This window comes from Trichechus manatus, unplaced genomic scaffold, assembly GCF_000243295.1.
Source record: "Trichechus manatus latirostris isolate Lorelei unplaced genomic scaffold, TriManLat1.0 scaffold00151, whole genome shotgun sequence".
NCBI lineage: Eukaryota > Metazoa > Chordata > Mammalia > Sirenia > Trichechidae > Trichechus > Trichechus manatus.
Window position 1 is genome coordinate 2,610,147 of NW_004444087.1, and position 23,597 is coordinate 2,633,743.

Sequence of the window (23,597 nt, forward strand, 5' to 3'; positions counted from 1 at the left end):
CGCTAGTTCATCAATTTCTACACATATGATTCCGTGACATTGATTATATTCTTCAAGTTGAGCTACCTTTCTCATCCTCCTTTTCCAAATTGTTCCTCCCCTGTTAGCATGAACTCACTGCCCCCTAAGTTTTGTATGTGACCTGTTAAAGGACTTTTTAATCTCAGCAATCATCCCTGAGGGTCATAGCTGCTCATCAGGGGGCCGCATGAGAGCAGTGTTGTCTTTCCAAGACCAGATGGAAATTTCACTTGTGTTTTTTCCTTTTGGACTGCCACTGGGCATATTTTGCTAGCAGAATTCTTCTGGTCATCATCCTCAGAAGGAGAGTGACAGCTTCGTCCATGGAAATGCCTTGTCTTAGGCTGGGTTCTCTAGAGAAGCAAAACCAGTAAAGCGTATGAATATATGTATATATATAGAGAGATTTATATCAAGGAAACAGCTCATGTGATTGTAGAGGCTAGAACATCCCAAGTCCGTGGATCAGGGTAGAGGTCTCTCCCAAGTCACACAGCCGCAGAAGCTGCGAAGCCCAAGATCGGCAGGTTGGAGAGCAAGGCTTCCGTTCACAGGCTGTGAAGGTTGGCGAATTCTGAGATCAGCAGGCAAGACCACAAGGTTTCTCCTGATTCACATAGCTGCAGGGGCTGGTGAGCCCAAGATTGGCAGGCCGGAGAGCAGAGCTCCGCTCACAGGCTGTGAAGATCGACGAATCCCAAGTTCAGCAGATAAGCTGACAGCTGAAGTCCCAAGAACCAGAGATGAGACGACAGGAGGCAGCCACAGGATCCAGAGTGAGCAAAAAGCCAGAATGTCTGCTTATATTCAGATGCAGGCCACATCCCTAAGGAGACTCCCTTTAGTCTGATTGGCTACTCACAGTATATTCAATCTTGGGAGTGATCACGTTAAAACACTGAGAATCATGGCCCAGCCAAGTTGACACACAATCTTAACCATCGCATGCCTTCTTGGCAGGGTTCAAGGGGCTGACTCCTTGTTGGGGGCCTTGCAGAGCTGGGGCTGAGTCTGGTGGCGCCAAGGCCTGGAGTCATGACCTTGTCCTTCTAATGTTGCTCTAGTGCCCTGTTGTCCATATGTGAATCTTGTGCTTTTGATTTTTTTTGTTTTTTTTTTGACACACTTTGAATACTAGATTGACTTCCTTCTACTACCCAAAAACCTGTGGCCTTCCTTGACTTCATCGTCTGTATGTGTATATGTAGTAGTCCCTGCGTGGTGCAGACAGTTAAGTCCTGGACTGCTAACTGAAAGGTTGATGGTTCAGACCCACCCAGAGGCACCTCAGAAAATAGGCCTGACGATCTGCTTCTGAAATGTCATAGCCTTGAAAACCCTATGGAGCAGTTCTTCTGTGTACCACATAGAATTGACATGAGTCAGAATTGACTTGACGGCAAGTAACAACTATATGTGTATATACTTTTGTATATGTTTTATAAATATTGTGCCATACATATCATAAATGTATGTATACACACAAGGAATACAAATTAATTTTCATATTTAATTTGGATGCATATTTAGAAAGGTACATGCCTGCAAAGAAAAGGAAGCATGTTATCTATTCCAAACCAGTACAAACATTAGAAAAAAATCATCTAGAAATTTGGATTTTTGATGTTCTTCCCCTCCTTCTGTGGAGAAAATTGAGGGTTGATGTTATAAAGTCAAAAAACAGGTAAAAGTGTGGATGTTTGTGTTTTGAGCCTTCTCATTTTGGAGCTCTTTCGTTTAAGTTCTTTTTGGCTAGAATGTCTCTAAGGTAAATATTAGACCATCTTCCATTATTCTTACTGAAAGTCAATGATTTCAGTGTTGAAAATATTAATCATCTTATTCTTTTTACCTCGGTTTCTGTAAGTGTCAGGGTTGTTTTTCACATAATTTAGAAAGGACAAAACTCCAAAAGCACTAAACATGTAGGGGGTCATGCTTTCTGTCCATAGTGCTCTCTCCCTGGCCCTTCCTTCCCGCCATCTCTTGGTCCTCCAGTCCCAGGTGTTTCCCCCTTTGGTGGTGCCCTCAGACCCTGGCGCCCTTGTCTCTCAGATCTCAGCTACTAGTTCCTTGGGTACGCACCCCAACGCCTATCCAGGCCCAGCTCCCGCCCTCTGCTCCTGTGACAGCCTCAGAACATCTACTCAGGGGGCTTCTGTCTGCTCGATCAGTGCCGTGAGAACAGGACCACGGGCGTCCTGTGTGTTGCTCTTCAATGCCCTGTATCCGAAAGTACCATGTTAACAGTTCAGGCTCAGGAGTGCTCAGGATACCGTTCTTTGATCAGGATAGCCTCTTCTCAACTGTGATTGCAGGCATGCCACTCCCTGGCCCTAGGCCTCTTCCCAAAGGCACTCAGCTTTCTGGAAGCCCACAGTGCCATCTCCTGCTGCCAGGTCTCTCCTGCCACCACTTCTCACTGTCTTCAGGGTTAAAGCTTGCTCCCTCTCTCATTCATCTCCTTCCCAGAGCCTTTCAGCACAGGGATCCTGGGTTCAGAGGACACGCTCTTAGCTCCTGGCTGTTCTTGCTGGTGGTAGGATCCTCCTCTCTGCTCTGGAGTTGGCTCTCTTTTAAGGCAAAACTGACCAATCTCCTTGGTGGGCCACAATTACCTTATCACACAGTCCACCCAGTCACCTGGGTGGGAGCTTACAAGACCATGGCTAGGAAGGGCACACACAAAAGTAATTAATCACACTGCAGATGTTAAGTATAAAGAGTATAAAACTGAACGTTCACTGATTGCGATTATGTAAAAATACATATGTGCCTGAAAAAAATTGGATGGGAAATTACAGTAAATATTGTAATATTGGTGGAGTTATGGGTTTATATTTTTATTTTAAATTTACCGTTGCTTTTCTTCACAATAAAAATTAAAAGAGAAATGCAAGTACGTGTATGTACGTATGTGTATATACACATGTATGTATGTATCGTAACTGTGGTTTTTTTTGGTCAGAGTATTTTTATCTAGAGTATTATATCCTTGTGGATATTTTACCATTTCTGTCTTTCTAAAGCACATACATTGGGGGGGTGTTGATATTTTGTAACTCAGAGACCATGTGTTGGTTTTCAGAGTCACCTTACTACTCTAAGCCTAGAAACGTGGCATCCTGGAGGTCTCTCAGGACAGCGGGGAGCATGCCTCTGAGCAGTAGGATGTCCCTGACCCCGCAGAAGCTGTGGCTCAGTACTTCAAAACAAGGTATGTGGTTGTGCTGATGTACACCCTTCCTGCTTAGTAGAAGAATCTTAGGAATTGTGGATGGTGATTTGAGATAGAATTTTTGATAGAATCTCTTGAATTACATTGTTTTTCATCTTCTAGTCTTTAGTATTTGTGGTTTCCTATGGTTTCTGTGTGTATGTCACTGCCACCTCTGCTGTCTCGGATGGTTGGAGCCTTGCTGGTGTGGGTGCTGAGCCTCTGCTGTCTCGGATGGTTGGAGTCCTGCTGGTGTGGGTGCTGAGTCTCTGCTGTCTCAGATGGTTTCAGCCCTGCTGGTGTGGGTGCTGAGCCTCTGCTGTCTCAGATGGTTTGAGCCCTGCTGGTGTGGGTGCTGAGCCTCTGCTGTCTCAGATGGTTTGAGCCCTGCTGGTGTGGGTGCTGAGCTGACCCCTCCTGGCTTACAAGAGCCGACTTAAATTTTTAGGAATTTTGTGAGCTGGTTGATGTCACACTGACAGCTTGAAATTGGATATGGTGGGAATATTTACACTATGGAAATCAGCAAATGCTACAAATCAGACCTGTTTTCTTGGAGAGCTGGTGGTTAAGTATTTGTTGGCACCTCACTAACAGCCAATCCCTGCTGGCTGACTTAAGCTTTCTTCAACCCAGGAAGGTTGATCACTAGAGGCAAAATCTTCCATTGTATTTGCTTGTACCTGTCATATTAAATCCATGCACATTCAAACCAGGAAGTTTGACCCAACCCCTGAAACCAGACCTGACCTGGGAGCAGGCATGGACCAGCCCCCCCAGCTGCACCTCCGACTATCTGACCGAAGCTCTGAGAATGCGGAGGTCCAACTTCAGGCGCTCTGCCAGCAACGGTGAGCATGTGATGGGACAAGGTCCTGACATGAAAAGTAGCGAGGAAAACTTGTGGATTGGAGGGCGTCCTTTGACAAAGGCTTCTTTTGCTTCCCGTCCTCACTCCAGCAGTAGGAGATTATAGAACGGCCTAGGCGTGACTCCTGAAAAACCCCTCCTGCCCTCAAGAAGTAGCTTTCATAAAGTGGGCAGCAGAGTCTTCCCACAATTTGATTTTGCCTACCTCCCACACCTAGGGTCTTCTTTAAGTTTATTGTATGAACATTGTTAAAAATGAGAATAAAACTTGGAAATAATAATATAAAGCCTGAATCCCACTGGAAAGAATCAGTCAGTTTTCCTTGTCCGTCTTCCTCTCTCGTCTTTATTCTTTAACTGTCTTTCCTTATAGACCTTCCTAGGAAGAACAGCTCAACTTCCAGACCAGAGCATGCTGAAAACCTTTTCATTGTACCCCAGAGTAGAGCTGTGCTCCATAGGGTTTTCAGTGGCTATGACCTTTCAGAAGCAGATTGCCAGGACTTTCTTCCAAGGTACCTCTGGGTGAACTCGAACCACCAACCTTTTGGTTAGCATCCAAGCACAATTACCTTACTGCTTTTAGTGGCTAGGAGTTATATTGTAGGCTTACATATTTTAGAGTCCTAATGTTTTAGATATCATATTAAAACAAAAGTAAAATCTTGTTGTTTTTATGTTGGAATATGTGTTGTGATAGGCTTTGCATTTTGTGTTTGCTGTTTAAAATACAACATATCACTTTTCCTTCCATGACTCCCTTCTTTAATCCTGTTACTTACATTAAACTCTGTTTACTGTTTTTTTGCTTCATCTTGCTGTATCACAATGATTTTTTATTTCCTTGCTTCTTGGGAAAGGAGCCCTGGTGGCACAGTGGTTAAGCACTTAGCTGCTAACCGAAAGGTCAGCAGTTTGAACTCACCAGCCACTCCACAGGAGAAAGAGGTGGCAGTCTGCTTCCATAAAGACTTCAGCCTTGGAAAGCCTATGGGACAGTTCTGCTCTGTCCTGTAGGGTCGCTATGAGTCAGAATTGAGTCAACAGCAACAATAGGTTTGCTTCTTGGGAAAGTATCTTGATTAAACTAAAAATGTTGAACTATTTTTGCCCTCCTTTTTTATTCTCCCCCCTTTTTTTTAAAGGATAATTTTATTAGCTTCCAGGCCTTCCTTAAGGTAAAGCCAAAAACCCTTTCTCCCCTCAGATAATCTTTAAAGAGGTTTGTGTCTCTTCCTCTAGGTCATGTCCCTGGGACCCCCGCCTACAGAGAGAAAGAAGACATGTATGATGAGATTATCGAGTTGAAGAAGGTAGTGATTCTATCTGTTCTTTACTGGCTTGAAACAGTGGGGTAGAAGTCAATGCCAAGAAGCGTCCGTGTAGAACAAATGAAAGCTTTAGGGCCACACCTTAGTCCGAGTCCTGCCCGGTGCCTGGGAGCTAAGTGACTCCAGTTACTCAGAGGCCATGCCCCAGCTCCACGGAAGGCTGTAGTGGACCTCAGATCCCATCTGGGCTCCACTTTCTCCTGCAGGATGGAGGAGACATTGAAGAGGGCACTGAAGGACTTGGGAGGGGCTCGATGGACCTTGTAGTTCTCTTTCAGCCTGAGATTTGGTGTTAGGATAGGGTCATTTGGTGGTGTTATTATCAGTAACCTTCCATTTGGGTAATTCTTGCGTGGGGATGAGATGTTTCACATGCCCTATCTCAACTGGTCTTTCTAGAAACTCTGTGAGATAGGGCCAGGTGTTACACCTGTTTTCTGGTGATGAGCTTGAGACTCAGAGGTTAGTGATCTGCCCAGGGTTGATCAGTAGCAGAACCAGGATTTACATCAGTGTCATCTGACTCCTAAGACCAAGGCTCTTTTTATTACCCTGTGCTGTCTCCCACTTACTCAAGTGTAATTGCATTGAAGTATTTCATCACCATCACCACTGTCACACTTATTTTTTAACATCTCTAAATACTTTTATGTCCCTAGGAGAAGTTCTCTGGGTTCATTCCCTTTCATGATTTTAGTCTGTTTGTAGACTGCTATCCCTACTAGCCCAGCACATCAGGAGTCCTGGGGTCAGGGTGTAAGCAGGGTGCTGGCAGCCAGCATGTCCAAAGCACGTTGAGGAGTCCGGAAACCACCTTGTGTGAGGAGCACGGGAAGAAGCTAGGTTGCTTGGCCCAAAGAGAGCTGATGGAGAACATGGCCATTGTGTGAAAGACAGAGCCCTTCTCTGCTGCTCCAGAGGAACTGTCTCAGATTTTAGCGTAGGATGAAAAGAACAGTCTAACCACTAGAGCTGTCCAACAGTGAAAGTGGCTGCCTGGTGACAAGACAAGCTCCCCGTCCTTAAGGTAAGTAGAGGTTGGATGACTACGCATCAGTGATATCATAGAAAGAATTCTTGTTTTGGTTGGAGAGCGTACTTAGTGAACTCCAAGAGTCCCTGAGACTGAGCAGTTGCCATAGCAGCTGTCTCAGAAGGAATCTTCTCGGGGCTGGAAATGGATCTTTGGCTTTACTCAAATTTGGCATCGTGGATTTCTGGATAAAATGAGCCCAGTCTTCCAAATTCAGAGGGAAGAGAACTTGATGTTCAGTGCTCTGTCGATCAGGGGTCTTGAGCATCAGAGTTGTTTTCTGTGGCAAGTGATGCCTCAGTTTCCTACTGAAAAATGGGGATAATAATGGTACCTATTTCATAGGGTTGTTGTGAGGATTAAATAAAATAATCCATGGAAAGTGTTTTAGTTCAGTGCCTGCATATAGTAAAAGGTCAGTAAGTGCAGACCATTCTTTTCAAACTTATTTTGAAATAATTTAGAGTCCCAACCCATAGCCATCAAGTCAATTCCGACGCATAGCGACCCTATAGGACAGAATAGAACTGCCCCAAGGTTTCCAGGGAGCAGCTGGTGGATTCAAACTGCTGACCTTTAGCTTGGCTGCTAACCACTGCACCACCAGAGCCCCATAGAGTCCCAGAAAGTTGCAAAAATAGTAGTTTCTTCCGATGGTTTACATCTTTCATAGCTGTAGTATGACATCAAAACCAGGAAATTGACATTGGTACAAGGTGTGTATGTAGTTCAGTGCCATTTATCACATGCATAGATTCGTGTAATCACTACTACCAATATATAGAAATATTCCGTCACCACGATGATCTCACGTGCTACTTCTTTATAGTCACATGCACTCCCCTCCTCCCACACCATCGCTAACCCCTGACAACCACTAGTTTATTCTCCATCTCTACAATTTTGTCATTTTGAGAATGTTACATAAATGGAATCATACAGTATGTGACCTTTTGAGATTGGCTTTTTTCACTCAGCATGTGCCCTTGATATGCATCCAAGTTGTTGCATGCATCAGTCATTCTTTCCTCTCAGTACTGTTTTAGCTGTGTCCTGCTAATTTTGATATGTTGTATTTTCATTTCCACTCAGCTCGATATATTTTTATTTCCCCAAGACTTCCTCTTTGACCTGTGTATTATTTGTGTATTGTTTTTCCAAGTATTTGAAGATTTTCCTGTTACTCTTCTGTTGCTGACTTGTAGTTTGATTCCATTGTTGCCATTGAACACACTCTGAATGATTTTATTTCTTTTATATTTATTGAGGTTTGCTTTCTGGCCCAGGATATGGTCCATCTTGGTATATGTTCCGAGTGCACTTAAGAAAGTGTATTCGGTTGTTATTTGGGTGGAGTGTTCTGTAAGTGTCAATTAAATACTGTTGGTTGATGATGTTGAGTTCTTCTGTATTCTTGCTGATTTCCTGTCGAGTAGTTTTATCAATTGTTGAGAGAGGGCTATTGAAATTTCCAATTGTAATTGTGTCTGTTTCTCCTTTCAGTTTTATAGTTTTTGCTTCATGTATTTTATAACTGTGTTTTTTGGTGCCTACACATTTAGGATTGCTGTCTTCTTGGTGGATTGACCCTTTTATCATTATGTAATGTCCCTCTCTGTTCTGGTCATTTTCTGTGCTCTGAAGTCTACTTTATCTGCTTTCTTTTTATTAATGCTTGCTTAATGTATCTTTTTTCATTCTTTCATTTTCAGCCTATCTATATCATTCCCTTTGAAATGAGTTTCTTTTTGACAGTGTATTGTTGTATCTTTTATATTGTGCTTTCGATGCAGGTTTACAGAGCAAATTAGTTTCTCATTAAACAATTAATACACATATTGTTTTGTGACGTTAGTTGTCAAACCACATAACATGTCAACATTCCCCTCTTCTCAACCGTGGGTTCCGCATTACCAGCTTTCCTGTCCCCTCTTGCCTTCTCGTCCTTGCCCCTGGGCTGGTGTGCCCATTCAATCTTGATTTATTTTATGGGCCTGTCTAATCTTTGGCTGAAGGGTGAATCTCAGGAGTGACATCAGTACTGAGTTAAAAGAGTGTCCGGGGGCCATACTCTCGGGGTTTCTCCAGTCTCTGTCAGACCAGTAAGTCTGGTCTTTTCTTTTTTTCCTTTGTGGGTTAGAATTTTGTTCTACATTTTTCTCCAGCTCTGTCCAGGACCCTCTATTGTGATCCCTGCCAGAGCAGTTGGTGGTGGTAGCCAGGCACCATCTAACTGTACTGGACTCAGTCTGATGGAGGCTGTGGTAGTTGTGGTCCATTAGTCCCTTGGACTAATCTTTTACTTGTATCTTTGGTTTCCTTCATTCTCCCTTGCTACAGACGGGGTGGGACCAGTGGAGTATCTTAGATGACTGCTCACAAGCTTTTAAGATCCCAGATGCTACTCACCAAAGTAGGATGTAAAACATTTTCTTTATAAACTATGTTATGCCAACTGAGCTAGTTGTCCCCCAAGACCATGGTCCCCAGCCCTCAGCCCAGTAACTCGGTCCCTCAGGGAGTTTGAATGTGTCTATGGAGCTTCAATGACCTCGCCTTGGTCAAGTTGTGCTGACTTCCCCAGTATTGTGTACCGTCTTACCCTTCACCAACGTTACCACTTACCTATTGTCTATTTAGTGTTTTTCCCTCCTCTCGCTCGTAACCATCAAAGATTGTTTCTTTTTGTGTGTAAACCTTTTCATGAGTTTTTATAGTAGTGGTCTCATACAATATTTGTCCTTTTGTGATTGACTTATTTCACTCAGCATAATGCCATCCAGATTCATCCATGTTGTGAGATGTTTTGCAGAGTCATCGTTGTTCTTTATCGTTGCATTGTATTCCATTGTGTGTATGTACCATAGTTTGTTTAACCATTCATCTGTTGATGGGCACTTAGGTTGTTTCCATCTTTTTGCTATTGTAAACAATGCTGCAGTGAACATGAGTGTGCATGTGTCTATTCGAGTTATGGCTCTTATTTGTCTAAGATACATTCCTAGGAGTGGATCACTGGATCATATGCTATTTCTATTTCTAGCTTTTTAAGGAAGCGCTGTATCGTTTTCCAAAATGGTTTTACCATTTTGCCTTCCCACCAGCAGTGCATAAGAGTTCCAGTCTCCCCACAGCCTCTCCAACATTTGTTATTTTCTGTTTTTTTGATTCGTGCCAGTAATGTCGGGGTGAGATGGTATCTTATTGTGGTTTCGATTTGTATTTCTCTAATGGCTAGTGATCGCGAGCATTTCCTCATGTGTCTGTTAGCTGCCTGAATGTCTTCTTTGGTGATGTATCATTTTTTTTATCTACTTTGTCAATCTCTCTTTTAATTGATTTATTTAGGTCATTTACATTTAATGTAATTATTGATAATGTTAGAGTTTAAGTCTCCCATTTTATTATTTTGTTTGCTCTGTTTTTTTTGTTTCTGTTTTCCTTTTCTTGCCTTCCTGTGGTTTACTTGAACAGTTTTGAGAATTCCATTTTGATCTACAGTATTTTTTAGTGTATTTTTTTGTATTGCTTATTTAATGGTTGTTCTAGATATTATGTAATATATATGTAACTGACCACAGACCACAGGTGTCAACATTTTATCAGTTCAAGTGTAGAAACTTTACCTCCTTTTATGTCTCTTTACTCTCCTAAATTTATAGTACCAAAAAAAACAAAAACCCAACCCATTGCTATCAAGTCAGTTCCAACTCATAGCAACCCTATATTTATAGTACAGTTGTCTTAAATATTTTCTCTATATAAGGTCCCTAGGTGGTACAAACAGTTTGCACTCAACTGCTAGCCTAAGGGTTGGAGGTTCGAACCCACCAAGTGGTAGTGTGGAAGAAGAGGCCTGGCAATATGTTTCCATTAAGATTACAACCAAGAAAACCCTACTCTGTAACACATGGAGTTACCGTGAGTCAGAATAAACTTGATGGCAGCTAACAACAACAGCAATACATTGAGAACCGCATTAGACAATTTTATAATTTTTGCTTCTACTATCAAATGTAATTTAGAAAACTCAACAGGAAAAGGAAAATCTGTTAAATTTTCCCATATTTTTACTTTTCCATTGTTTTTTCTTCCTTACTAATGTTCCAAGATTCCTTCTTTTAACATTTCCTTTCTGTTTTGACAGCTTCCTTCAGCTATTGTCTTAGGGTAGGTCTCCAGGTGACAACTCTTCTTAGTTTTCCTTCATCTGAGAATGTCTTGGTTTCCTTTCATTTCTGAAGGATATTTTTGCTGGATATAGAATTCTGAGTTGACAGTTCTTCTCTTTCAGCACTTGAAACAAGTTGTATCACTTCCTTCTGGCCTCCATGGTTTCTGATAAGAAATCCACTGTCGTTTGAATTATTTTCTTCCTATAGGTAAGGCATGTTTCTCGCTGCTTTCAAGATTTGTTTCTTTGATTTAGTCTTAGAAATTTAACTATGGTGTGTCTTGGCGTGAATTTCTTTGGGTATATCCTATTTTGGTTTTGCTCACCTTCTTGAATCTGTGGGTTTATGTCTTTTGCCAAGTTTGGAAAATTTTCAGCCATTATGTCTTCAGATACTCTCTCAGCCTCACTAAGAGAGTATTATAACTCTTTTGTTATAATCCCCCAGGTCCCTGAGGCTCTGTTTTTATTTTTTAGTCTATTTCCTTTTGTTCAGATTGGGTAATTTCTGTTGTTCTATCACCTAGTTTACACTATTCTTTCCTCTGTCCCCTCCGTTCTGCTGTTGAGCCCATCATTGAGTTTTTTAATTTTGATTATTGTACTTTTCAGCTCGAAACTTTCCATTTTCTTCTTTATATCTTCTATTTTTTGCTGAGACTTTGTGTTTTTTAATTTAGCTTCAAGCGTGTCCATATTTGGTAATGAGCATTTTTATGATGGCTGCTTTAAATCCTTGTCACAGTATTCTGATGTCTGTGTCCTCTTGGTGTTGTCATCTGTTGATTGTCTTTTCTCATTCAAGTTGAAATTTTTCTGGTTCTTGGTATGATAAATTTTTTCTGTTGAAACTCGGACATTTAGGAAGTTACATAATGAGATTCTGCATCCCACTGAAGTCTTGTGCTTTAGCAGGCTTCCTCTGACTCCACTGCGGTGGATGAAGGGGGACACCACTTTGTTACTGCCAGGTGGGGGTGGAAGGCCAGGCTCCCCTCTCCACCTTCATTGACACCCACTTGAGGAGGGGCTCTTCGTCACTGCTGGGTGGGTACAGGTTCAGGCTCCTCACTAGGCCTCCACTGATGCCACCCCTGGGCGGGGCAGGGGTGCTTCATACTGCTTCTCACACCGTAAAGGGTGTGTGGCCTCATTACCACTGGGCGATGTAAGTCGTGACTCCCCAGCAGGCCTCCTCAAACACCCTCCAAGTGAGGATGGGGAGGGAAGCCTTGATACAGCCTGGTGAGGGTGGAGTCTGGGCTCCCCCATCAGCCTGTGCTGGTGGAGGTGGGGCCACAGTTTTCTCTGTGGTGTTTGGCTGGATAGAGCTGTTGTCTAAAAGTTTTCTGTTTTGCTAGGCTGCCCCTCTCCTGGTCCTCAGGAAGAGGCTGTTCTTGGGGCTTTTGTTGTCTGTGCCTGTTGGCTTTTCCAGGTTGTTGACTTCTTCAGCACCCAGACCAGGATACATGAGGCAAAAAGAAAACTGAGGGAACGCACCACCATGTCATTCCTCAGGCCCAGGGCTCCTGGCTGGTCCACCTTCTTCTCTCCACCTTTCAGAGCTGTCTTATGTTTGTTTTATATACAGTGTTTAGGGTTTTTAACTGTACCAGGCGGGAGAAATAGTGGAAAGTGAGTCACTCCATCTTTCCAGAAACAGAAATCCTGTTATTTATTAGATCTCTTATTTTTCCCAATGACTATGCATTAATTTATTCAATAAACACTTACTGAGTGCCAATTATGTACTACGCCCTCTAGTGGTACGCCCAATCTTGCCAGCTTTTGGAAGTGTGGTTGATGCTCCAAGCCTGCCCGAACTGGGATATGAGCTTAAGTTCTTTTTCTAGTGGTGCCAATTGGTTTTGCTCAGATATCCAGTCTCTCTTTTGAGCTCCGTAAGCCCCTTATAAGGAGAAGGCTCTTTGCAAGCTAACTGGCTGGTGTTCAGATGTAGGCTGATGCTGGCCAGTTTCTGTGGCATGAAGTGACCTGCATGGACATGAACAACCAGGCTTTGAGAGGACTGTCTTAACCTCATACTTGTTAGGTTTTTGGATTTCACAGACTAAGACAAAGCTTTTTCAAGTGAGGATGTTAAAAACAAAAATTAAAAATACCTTGTCACCATTTCATAAAGGACTACGTAAGTCCAAATAGCAGAAGGGATATAATTTCAAAATGCAGGAGAGTTGTTTTAATTGAATAAACTTAGTTTTATAAACAATTGGCTACACAGTCTTTTTTTTCCCCCTCAATTCACCATGACTGGAGAAAAGTTCACCCACAGATGAGGGTTTGAGGACCACTGCTCTGCCAACTGAGCTTTAGATGAGGATGAGAATTTTAAGTGGATATTAGCCTCTGATGAGTTCTGATGATATATGGTTGACAAAAATGGGCTTTCTTATGTGGGCAGTGGAGGAGAATATCTGACATTGGCACCAGCCAGAATCAATGGCTACGGTGTCGATTTCTTGGTACAATCTGTGAAGCAGGGTGTGTCGGGGGTGCCATTGGCATTTTGGGTGGGAGAGTTCTTAGCTGCATGGGACGATCCTGCACATTGCAGGGCATTTAGCATCCCGGCCCCACCCCCCAGTGTCAGTAGTGCCCTTCAGACACAGGACCACCAGACCTCCCCACCCCGCCACCCAGATTAGGAACCACGTAGCTTTTAAAATTGCTTCCCAGCCCCATGTTTCACCCGGCTGTTTATGTATGCATTGTGTGTGTGCGTGTGCGTGTGTGTGTGTGTGTGTGTCCTTTTTTTCTTCAGTCATTACACATGCAGAAAAGTGACGTGGATCTGATGAGAGCAAAGCTCCGGCGCTTAGAAGAGGAAAACAGCAGGAAGGATCGCCAGATAGAGCAGCTTTTGGAACCAACCAGAGTAAGTTTCAGTCCCACTCCCTCTGTGGTGGTGCCCTACAGTGGGCGCGGGAAACTTAGGAGGAATGGGGGAAAGGCTAAACCACATATCGTCTTATTTCTCAATCTGCTTGTCACAGGGTTCAGATTTCGTTCGGACTTTGGCAGAGAAAAGGCCTGATACTGGCTGGGTGAGTACAGTCTCCAGCAAGACCGATAACCTTTCTAAAAACCACCTTCAGTTGAGAGACATCTTTTCACTAAAGAACTTGCACAAGAAGAGTAACATACAGGGGAAGGGCTCAGAACTTTCTAAAACCATCCTGCATGGAACCAGGGGGATTCCAAGAAGAGGAACAGATACAGGGGAAGGGCTCAGAGTGTTCTAAAACTGCCCTGCATGGAACCAGGGGGATTCTAAGAAGATGCTTCAGGAGTTGTCCTGAGGAGTTTGCGGGAGGCCAAGCAGCTTACCTGCCACAAGTGCCGAAAAACGTGTTGTAGAAAAATAATAGTCACAGTGGGGGACTTCTCCATCATACTTAAAAAAAAAAAAAAAAAAAAATACTGATTTAAAACAGAGAAACAAGCCAACAGAATAGAGTGAAGACCTTAAAATAGATACAGACACCTCCTGTGTATTACATAATAATATATAACAGATGGAATGAAGCAAAATGATGGAAACGAGCCATTATATTGGCACTGCTGTGTCAATAGACAATAGCAGTTGGAGAAAAATGTATCACTATCAACTTATATGAGTCAAGGAAGTACATTAAAAAAAAACCTAAAATACCAAAAGAAAACTGGAAGAGATGGACTTTTGAGATTACTGAAGACAAAAAATAAAACAATATTAGGGACATGATTAATGGGTTTGATAACATGAAACTAAAATTTGCATAACAAACACATAAAACTAAAATGAAAGCTAAATCAGTGTCACGTGGCTGGGCGGGGGTGGCGTGATGGATAAATACAACAAAATTTTTTATCCAGAATATATAAAGACTCTACAAATCTATAAAGGAAGACAATCTGCTTCGACTAAGTGGTTAAAACCCAGTTCTGTGCCTGGAATAGCACATAGTAAATACTTAACGTGTGTGAATGAATCGATATTTTCATAATAAACTATATTTTAGTTAATAGCAAATTGTAAAAGTTGTGTAGTTGTACAGTTTGCAAATGTACATTATCTCACTTGATGTTTTGTAATAGAACCTTCAATCCCTCCCCCCCCCCTTTTTTTAAATTATTGTTGAGAATGTACACAGCAGAACGTACACCAATTCAACAATTTCGCATGGGCAATTCAATGAAATGGATTACATTCTTTGAGTTGTGCAACCACTCTCACCCTCCTTTTCTAAGTTGTTCCTCCTCCATTAACATAAACTCACTGCCCCTTAAGCTTCCTATTTAACCGTTCGAGTTGCTGTCATCAATTTGATAGATAGTTCTTTAAAAGAGCACAGTGCGCAAGACAGACTACCAAAGAAGCTAACTTACTGTTTGGTTTAAAGAAGGCTTCAGGGGATGTTTTTGGTTTAAGGTTAAAGTCCATCCCTATTTTTAAAATTAGGAAACTGAGAAAGGGGCTGTGTGTTCTGTGAAGGCAGTGGTGTGTCTCTCTTGGTCCCATCATCCCCTGGCAGTCAACGCCTGAATGAAGAAGTGATTTTAAATTACTCTGAGTACAACCTCACAACTCAAAGTAGCAAAATGAGCACAACTGATTCATACCAATATTGGCATGGCCATGCGAAAGTGGTGATCTGTAGAACCGAACGTACAATTTGTCAAATACTGCTCCTTTTAGGTCTGTGTCTCAACAAAATAATCCAATCGAGAAAACCATCCACATAAGGATATTTGTAGCTGCCTAGTGTTGGGGAAAATATAAAAAGCCATTCAAAGCGGAATACTGTTACATCAAAACATCTTTAGAACACATCCCTGAGACACCGAGCTACAAGGCCAAGGGCTGGGGACCTTGGTCGTGGGGGACATCTAGCTCAATTGGCATAACATAGTCTGTAAAGAAAATGTACTACATCTGACTGTGGTCAGTAGTGACTGGGGTTTTAAAAGCCTGCAAGCAGCCATCTAAGATACATCTACTGGTCCCATCCTGGCTGGAGCGAAGGAGAATGAAGAAAACTGAAGACACAAGGGATGGATTAGTCCAAAGCGCTAATGGACCACAACTCCCACGCCTCTACCAGACTGAGCCCAGAACAACTAGACGGTGCCCGGTTACCACCACTGCTCTGGCAGGGATCAAAATAGAGGGTCCCGGACAGAGCAGAAGAAAAATACAGAACAAAATTCAAATTCATTTAAAAAAAAAAAAAGAGACCAGGCTCGCTGGTCTGACAGAGACTGGAGAAACTCCAAGAGTATGGCCCCCAGACACTCTTTTAACTCAGTACTGAAGTCACTCCTAAGGTTCACCCTTTAGCCGAAGATTTAGGCAAGTCTGTAGGGCCAACAGTAACACGTGAGGACATGGGGAATGTGCTTCATAGTTCAATCATGTATACAAGACTAATGGGAACACCAGCCCAAAAGCAAAGACGAGAAGGCAGGAAGGGACAGGAAGATTGAATGAATGGAAACAGGGAACCTGGGGTGGAGAAGGGGAGAGTGTTGATACTTGGTGGGGTTGGCAACCAATGTCACAAAACAATTGGTGTATTAACTGTTTAATGAGAAACTAATTTGCTCTGTAAACTTTCACCTAAATCACAATTTAAAGAAAAAAATCATAAGTAAAAAGGATATTAAACAGTGCAGCTACGTACAGATATGTCTACATGATTAATTTGGATGAGGACATGAACTTCTGTAAATAATGGATACTTTTATAGAGAAAGGGCCTTTTATGTTTTTGTTGTTCTGATGCTATCTTTTGTTATTTTCATTAGTAAAGTTGATGACAAGTAGAAATCTAGATCATAGGGTATGTGCTATTTTCATTTTAATACTCACTGCTAAATTGTCCTTGAAAGTGTCTGTGCCTGTGATTGAACATTTCTACTTCTCATTCTCGATCCTCAAGAAACCTTTGCACACATGCACAAGGGGGCCCAGCCAGGGGTTTCTGGGTTTGTGGCCACAAAAGTTGATCCCACTCTAAATATCCACCAGTAGGGAAATGGGCACATAGACTGTGATATGCTCATGCTGTGGATGAATAACACAAATATATAGGAGCTAGCAAGGTCGTTCACCAAGAGAGGCTGTTGAGTGAAAAAAGCGAGCTGTAGAATGATATGAACGGTACAGTACCATTTATGTAAACAGCAGCCAAACACCACGGTCTCAGAGGGTACCCACACGCGTACACGCATATAAGGAGGTCTGTAAGGACCCACGCTAAGCTGAGAACAGTATTTACTTGGGCAGGGGTATCAGGGCCAAAGGGTATTTTATAGCTTTATCTATAATGTTTTAATTTTTTTCTACAAGAAAATGTATTCATGTATTACTGATATAATTTAAGAAATGAGCTGCTGTCAAATTGACTCTAACTCATGGCAACCCCATGTGTGTCAGAGTAGAACTGGCCTCCACAGGGTTTTCAATGGCTTTGACCTTTCAGAAGTAGATCACCAGGCCTTTCTTCCAGGGTGCTTCTGGGTGGACTCCAACCTCCAGCCTTTCGGTTAGCAGTCGAGCACGATTACCTCACTACTTTTAGTGGTTAAAAACCCATTGCCATTGAGTCGATTCTAACTCATAGTGAGGAGTTATAATTTATGCTTAAATATTTTAGAGTCCTAATATATTAGCTATCATATTGAAGCCAAAATAAAATGTTTCTGTTTTTACATTTTGGTTAACAGCTGAGCACATTCACCCTTTGTACCACCCAGGAACTCCAGTATAATTTTTTTTTTTTCATTATTTTTTGAGTCAATTTATTGTTTAGCCACAAGGTGGCCTCAGGGGTTAGTTTTGGTCAAGATTTAAAGAGTATCTCGGGGCAATAGTCTCGGGATTCCTCCAGTCTGAACTAGTCTGGTAGGTCTGGTCTGATTTTTTTTGTTTTTAGGAATTTGAGATTCTGTTCCACACTTTTCTCCCATTCTATCAGGGTCCATCTGTTGTGGCCCTGATTAGAATGGTCAGTAGTGGTAGCTGGGCACCATCTAGGTCTTCTGGTTTCAGGGTAGATGAAGCTGTGGTTCATGTAGACTATTTCTCCTGTAAACTAGTTTCTTGAGTCTTTAGTTTCCTTCTTTCTTTTCTGCAGTGGATGAGTAGAGACCAATAGTTGTATCTTAGATGGCTGCTAACAAGCTTTTAAGACTCCCGATGCTACTCACCAAACTAGGGTGTAGAACATAACTTTATGAATTATATTATGACAGTTAACTGAGATGTCCCACTTGACTATGGTCCTAATCCTTCAAACTCAGAAAATCAAATTTGCAAGATGTTTGGTTAAGTCTAAGAAGTATCTGTAACTGTGTCCCCTAAGTGCTTTATTATATATATGGATATATGTGCTTACAGTCATAGATGCATATACAAGAAAACTATTTGATTTACTAAAGGATTATCCTGTCATTATAGACTCACTGGCTTTCTCAATAAAATTTAAAGTTACTTTAAAATACAATTTAAAAGTTGATTGGCTATCCCAAAAGAAAGAAAAGGATGTTCTCAGAGGAATATACAAGTGTTCCCTCCCAAATCAATAGGTTAGCAGAGAAGGAAGTCTGAGACAGGCTGAGCTTCTTCCACCCCAGGGACTCCATTCAGGGCCTTTCCGGGGCCTCTTTCCAGTTGTGTTCTGGCCCCGTCAGCCCTGCCCACTCTTAAGTGAACAGAGTGGCCGTAGGGTTAGGGCTGCTGTTGTTGCATGCCATAGGGTTAATTCCAACTCCTAGTGACCTCATGTAACAGAGTAGAACTGCCCCATAGGGTTTTCTAGGCTGTAATCTTTTACAAACGCAGATCACCAGGTCTTTCTCCCAAGGAGCCACTGGGTGGGTTCAAACTGCCGACCTTTCAGTTTGCAGCTGAGTGTTTCACCGTTGCGCCACCAGGGCTCCTTGGGCTAGGGATTTTTCTGTGTAGTGATCGTGGTGGCTCCCTTGCTTTAAACTAACCAACAGATAACCTGCCTGCTCTCCTAAGCGTGCTTGTTAGGCGAAGGTTCTGTACCTATTGGTGTGCTGATAGCTGATGGTTATGCCTGCTCCAGTGGAGCCCCTCGTTTCCCGTGTGTCACTCAGCGTCATGCACCGAGTGCCATTGTTGGGCCTGTCACCAAGCAGGGTCCCTATCACTGAGCCCACAGTCCAGAGAGAAGACACACTATTACAGAAGGAAGGACAGCCGTGTGTGGAAGTGCTCTGGTTGGGGAGAAGTGCGGTGGGGTCATGGGACTAGGGCACCTAATCTCGATGAAGGGTCAGGACAGTCTTCATCTCCAGATGAAGCTCGAAGCTCGGGAGGCTGCTTGCTGGGGGACTGTCAGCTTCATGCGCGTGTTCTGTTGGCAGGTGGTCAATGGGCTGAAGCAGAGGATTCTCAAGTTGGAGCAGCAGTGCAAGGAGAAGGACAACACCATCAAGTATGGGGTGGCGGGACCTAGACATGAAGGGTGGAGGAGTTCTGCCCCCCACCCCACCCCAGCCTAGTGGGAACTGACATCCTGCGGGGGCCCAGGCCCAAAGGGAGGAGTCCTGTCCCCTCCGCCAGCCTAGTGGGAAGTGACACCCTTTTCTCCTCCTTTGTGTCAGTCAGTGAGTGCTACTTTGCAGACTACAGCTTTAGGTCCCCTCCAGCCTCTGTTACATGCCCTCCTCCCTCCCCCCGCCCTGCTTCCTTTTTATACCAAAAACAGGAAGGGACATAGAGGCTGCCTCTATTTCTGTGACCTGCTTTCCCTTCACTTTTCATTAAGGAGCAATGTTTTTCTTTAGCCTTTTCTTGTTCTTGCTCTATTGAAGAAAGGCTTTCTCCCCATGGTTTTCTATGGTTACTGTGTATTCCCAGCATCAGTGTTTCGGGTCTTAATGGAGCCCTTGACGTCAAATGTTTCTCCCAGCTGCCCCCTCAGTTGGGTGTGGTCCCTGTGCTGGTTGGGGCAGCGATGAGCTTCTTCCTTACCTGGCTCTTGAGTGCAAAGGGGTCATCATTTGTCGCCGGGTTCATGTTTATTTGAGGAAAATAGAGGCTCCACTTCCTGCCATCTCCTCCTGCATCCTCTTGTGCAGTAGTCACCCCCCACCCCACTCCACAGTTTACTTCCTGCTGAAGTTTGTCAGCTTGCCATCTTATTTCTGGTTTCTCCTATGTTCCAGAACCTTCCCATTTCCCTGTTAGTGCCTTTTATCTAAGGCCCGTTAGATGTTGAGTACAAGGCCAATTAAACCGGCAGCACTAAGAGGGAGACTGACCCTCTTTTTTTTATAAAACAAGTCATTCCTCCCCGCCTGCCCCCAAAGATGACTTGTCCTCTCTAAGCCCTGAGCTAGTTCTTCACAGTTGCTCTGATTTTAAAGATAGCATCATCATTAGATGAAAATATTTCTAGAGTCTCTTTACCTTGACTTGTGCCTCGGCTGGTCCCACACAGAATGAGTACTTTTTGGTGTGATGAATTCTCCCATCAGTTTTGAGAAGAGTCTTTTGTTCAAGGCTACAAGGCCAGTGCAGGGCAGACTCGGGGTTTTTTTCCCAAACCCACCGCCTCTCTGATGTTTGGGGAAACATGCTTGCTCTTGCTCTGCCCACTGGGAGTGCAGGCATTACCGTGCTAACTTTGCGCTTGGTTTCCAGCAAACTCCAGACTGACATAAAGACCACGAACCTCGAAGAGATGCGGATAGCCATGGAGACGTACTACGAGGAGGTGCGTGCTGTCTTCCTTCTTCCTGGTCTGGGAGGGGACCAGGGGCTGACCCAGACCAGGCTACCCTCTGGGACCCTGCCATCCCAGTGCCTCTCGACTTGAGTGTGCATCCCAGCAGCTTAGCATCTACTCGTGCCACCGGGCGGGAACCAAGGATCTGGCCGGCGCGTTCTAGGAGGGAAGGCTCCTTCGTGCTTATGACGTGTCTTTAATGCATTTTAATGTGGTCTTTACAGATTCACCGTCTCCAGACTCTCTTGGCAAGTTCTGAAGCTACAGGAAAGAAGTACGACCACATCTTTGGGGGCATGTTTCTGGGTTGTCTCCGTACTGTGTAATCCCTTGTAGCAGTAGTGTGACTGTGCCACAGGCACTGCGGGCTCTGGGTGGGCCAGCGCCTGTGCATGGCCGGAGTTGACAAGTTATGATGCACAGCCTTGCCTGTGTTAGTTATGTGTCCTGCACAGCAGCTTCCAGCTCAGCATTAGGAAATGCTGTTCCACAGCCTTTCCCCCTTAGCGGAAGACATTTACTGCCAAGTGCAAGTTCATTTTGCCACTTAAAGTCTTCCTAAATGAGCTTACTTGGAGAGACATCAAGGTTTCCCCTGGCTTGTAGATTTTCCTTATCTGCAGGTGTGATACCAGGCTCTCAACAGATTAGAGAGGGGACGAACCCTTATAGATGTGATCACGTCGCTGGCCTTTATAGCTGCATCAGGCACGGTTGTCTCCTTTTTCCTTTCCCCCTAATGGTTTAAAACAGGGCTCGGCAAACATCTTCTGTAAAAGGGCAGTTAGTAATTATTTTAGACTTCAGAGGCAAAATCAAAGGTATGATGTAATTTAAAACAATAGTCGTAATTGAGTACGACATTTTCTCATACAGAGGAATTTTTCTGAGAAGAATGGAGCTCTGTAGTAGGGGCTAGCATTTTGCTCACCTGGGGTTCAGAGCCAGTGCTCCCTGCCACCACTCTGAGCTGACGGACATTTAGTAAGCCAGTCTAGAAACCCACGCCCTAGACCTCTCGATGTCGTTGCCAGGCTCCCCATGGAGAAGAAGGTAGGCCTCAAGCGGCAAAAGAAGATGAGTAGCGTCCTCCTGAACCTGACACGGAGTGTGCAGGAGCTGACCGAGGAAAACCAGAGCCTGAAGGAGGACCTGGACCGGCTGCTCAGCAACTCCCCCACCATCTCCAAGATCAAGGGTACCCCAGGGGCCCCTCCCTGGGGTTGGGAGGGGAGATGGGGCACCAGGCATCCATACACGGGGCTTCTGGCAGTGATGGCCGCAGTGGAGGGCATCCTCGGTGCAGTTCTGGGTGGGCAGTCTAGGTGAGGGTGCCCACGGGGTGTCACACGTGATGTGTCTGTCCACGCCTGCTGCTCCTGTAGGTTACGTGGAATGGAGCAAGCCCAGGCTGCTGAGGCGCATCACGGAGCTGGAGAAGGTGAGTGGGCCCCTCTACAGCTCCTCCCACTGCCGGGGACCACCATCTTGGGGCGTGGCTAGGCATCAGGGACAGTGGGCAGAGGGTGTTCACTCTGCACAGCGCATGTCCATGGAGAGGTGGACCCGTGGACCCATAAAGGGGCTGTGTCCACACAGCACCGGGCCAAACTGGAGAGGACAGTCATGCTCCCCAGTCAGACATGGCCTCGAGGGCTGTGAACTCAGGTCCCTGATTTGACAGATGGGGAAGCCCCTGCTGTGCGCCCCCACTGTGGACGTGTATGTGTAGCCGTAGGCGGTGCACGTGGTCCAAGCTCCAGAACCGTCTGCAGTCCAGCCTGGCCTACGTATGTCATGGGCCGTTCATTGCCAGTAGTTCACCAGACTGTTTTTCTCACCACTCAGGTGATGCTTGAATTTGCAGAAACTATGTGCAGCCACAGAAGACCTGAGAGGTTAACGTTTCCTCCTGTCCTCCCTGTGAATTTGCAAACCGGCCAACAGTCTGAGACTAGTGAAGCTGAGCCCAGTGCCAGTGTCTTTCGAGTAGCCTGGCAAAATATTGGCTTAGAGTTGTCTCGATTGTTTGACTAAGCAGGGGAATTTTTTAAAAGTAATAATTTCACATACTTACAAAGCAGAAACTTCAGCTGTTTTTTTTTGTTTTTGTTTTTTAAATAAATTGTGGGTATTTTAAAAAACAAAGCTTGTTAGGAAATAAAAGCACCCAGGGGTGGTCCAGAAGTGTGGTGGAAGATGACAGGAGAGACGGCGAGATGGTGAGACAGCAGGAGTCAGACGGGGCTCAGTGACACTTAGCTGGCACAGCAGGGATATGACTTAATTTCAAAACAGGATGAAAATTTCAGAAACTCTAGGGAAATAATAGAGTAAATGAGCAAAAAGGAAAATAGTTTATGAATTCACCTTCCCTTGTGCCCTTTTCTCTGTTTTCCTGATGGCTTTTTACCCCTGCCCTATCCCTGCCCCAGGCTGAGTCTGCTCGCCTCCCCTCTGACTAAAGACCTGTCATGGGTAGGGGTGTCCTCTCCTGGGGCCGTGCCGCCAAGCCTTCCACGGCACACACAGCACACCCGCATCCCCTAGTCCTCCTTGGCACACAGCACCCCTGCGTCCCCTAGCCCTCCACGGCATACACAGTACCCCCGCATCCACCAGCCCTCTGCAGCACACACAGCACCCCTGCGTCCTGCAGCCCTCCTTGGCACATAGAGCTCCTCTGCATCCCGCAGCCCTCCTCGGCACACACAGCACCCCTGCGTCCTACAACGCTCCTCAACACACACAGCACCTCCATGTCCCCCAGCCCTCCATGCACACACATGGCACCCTGCGTCCCCCAGCCCTGTACACGCACGCAGCACTCTCCCAGCCCCCAAGCCTTAGACCAGCCTCCCTGTGGTCCATTGCCTCTCCTCTGGGTGTCATAAAGGGAAAGTAGAGATGAGAACGAATTCTGACAATACCTGTTTTGTCTCCAGAAAATAAGTTCACTGGAAAGCCCCAAGTCGCACTCAGCAGAACTAGTGAAAGCGAGCTCCGTGCCTCACTCCTCATCCAACTCCACGGTGCACAGGCAGCCCCAGGTGGACCACCAGGAGGAGTGCGAGCGCCTGCAAGGCGTCCTGAAGAGCCTGAAGGGCGAGCAGACCGCCCTGCACACCCAGCTGCTGGACAAGGAGTATGTTCTTGATGTGGCGGCGCTCTCACCATGCCTCCATGGG

General features: G+C 44.6%; 1 protein-coding gene across 1 annotated transcript in view; it reads left to right on the forward strand.

Annotated features, from left to right (window-relative positions):
* IQCE (IQ motif containing E) overlaps positions 1-23,597 on the forward strand; it is a 59,221-nt gene that overhangs the window by 11,159 nt on the left and 24,465 nt on the right. Inside the window, 11 exon segments of the mRNA XM_023740236.1 lie at positions 3,110-3,238; positions 3,955-4,089; positions 5,351-5,421; positions 13,429-13,542; positions 13,661-13,711; positions 19,043-19,113; positions 20,325-20,397; positions 20,634-20,683; positions 21,444-21,607; positions 21,795-21,850; positions 23,355-23,554. Coding sequence (XP_023596004.1) covers positions 3,110-3,238; positions 3,955-4,089; positions 5,351-5,421; positions 13,429-13,542; positions 13,661-13,711; positions 19,043-19,113; positions 20,325-20,397; positions 20,634-20,683; positions 21,444-21,607; positions 21,795-21,850; positions 23,355-23,554 — 1,114 coding nt within the window.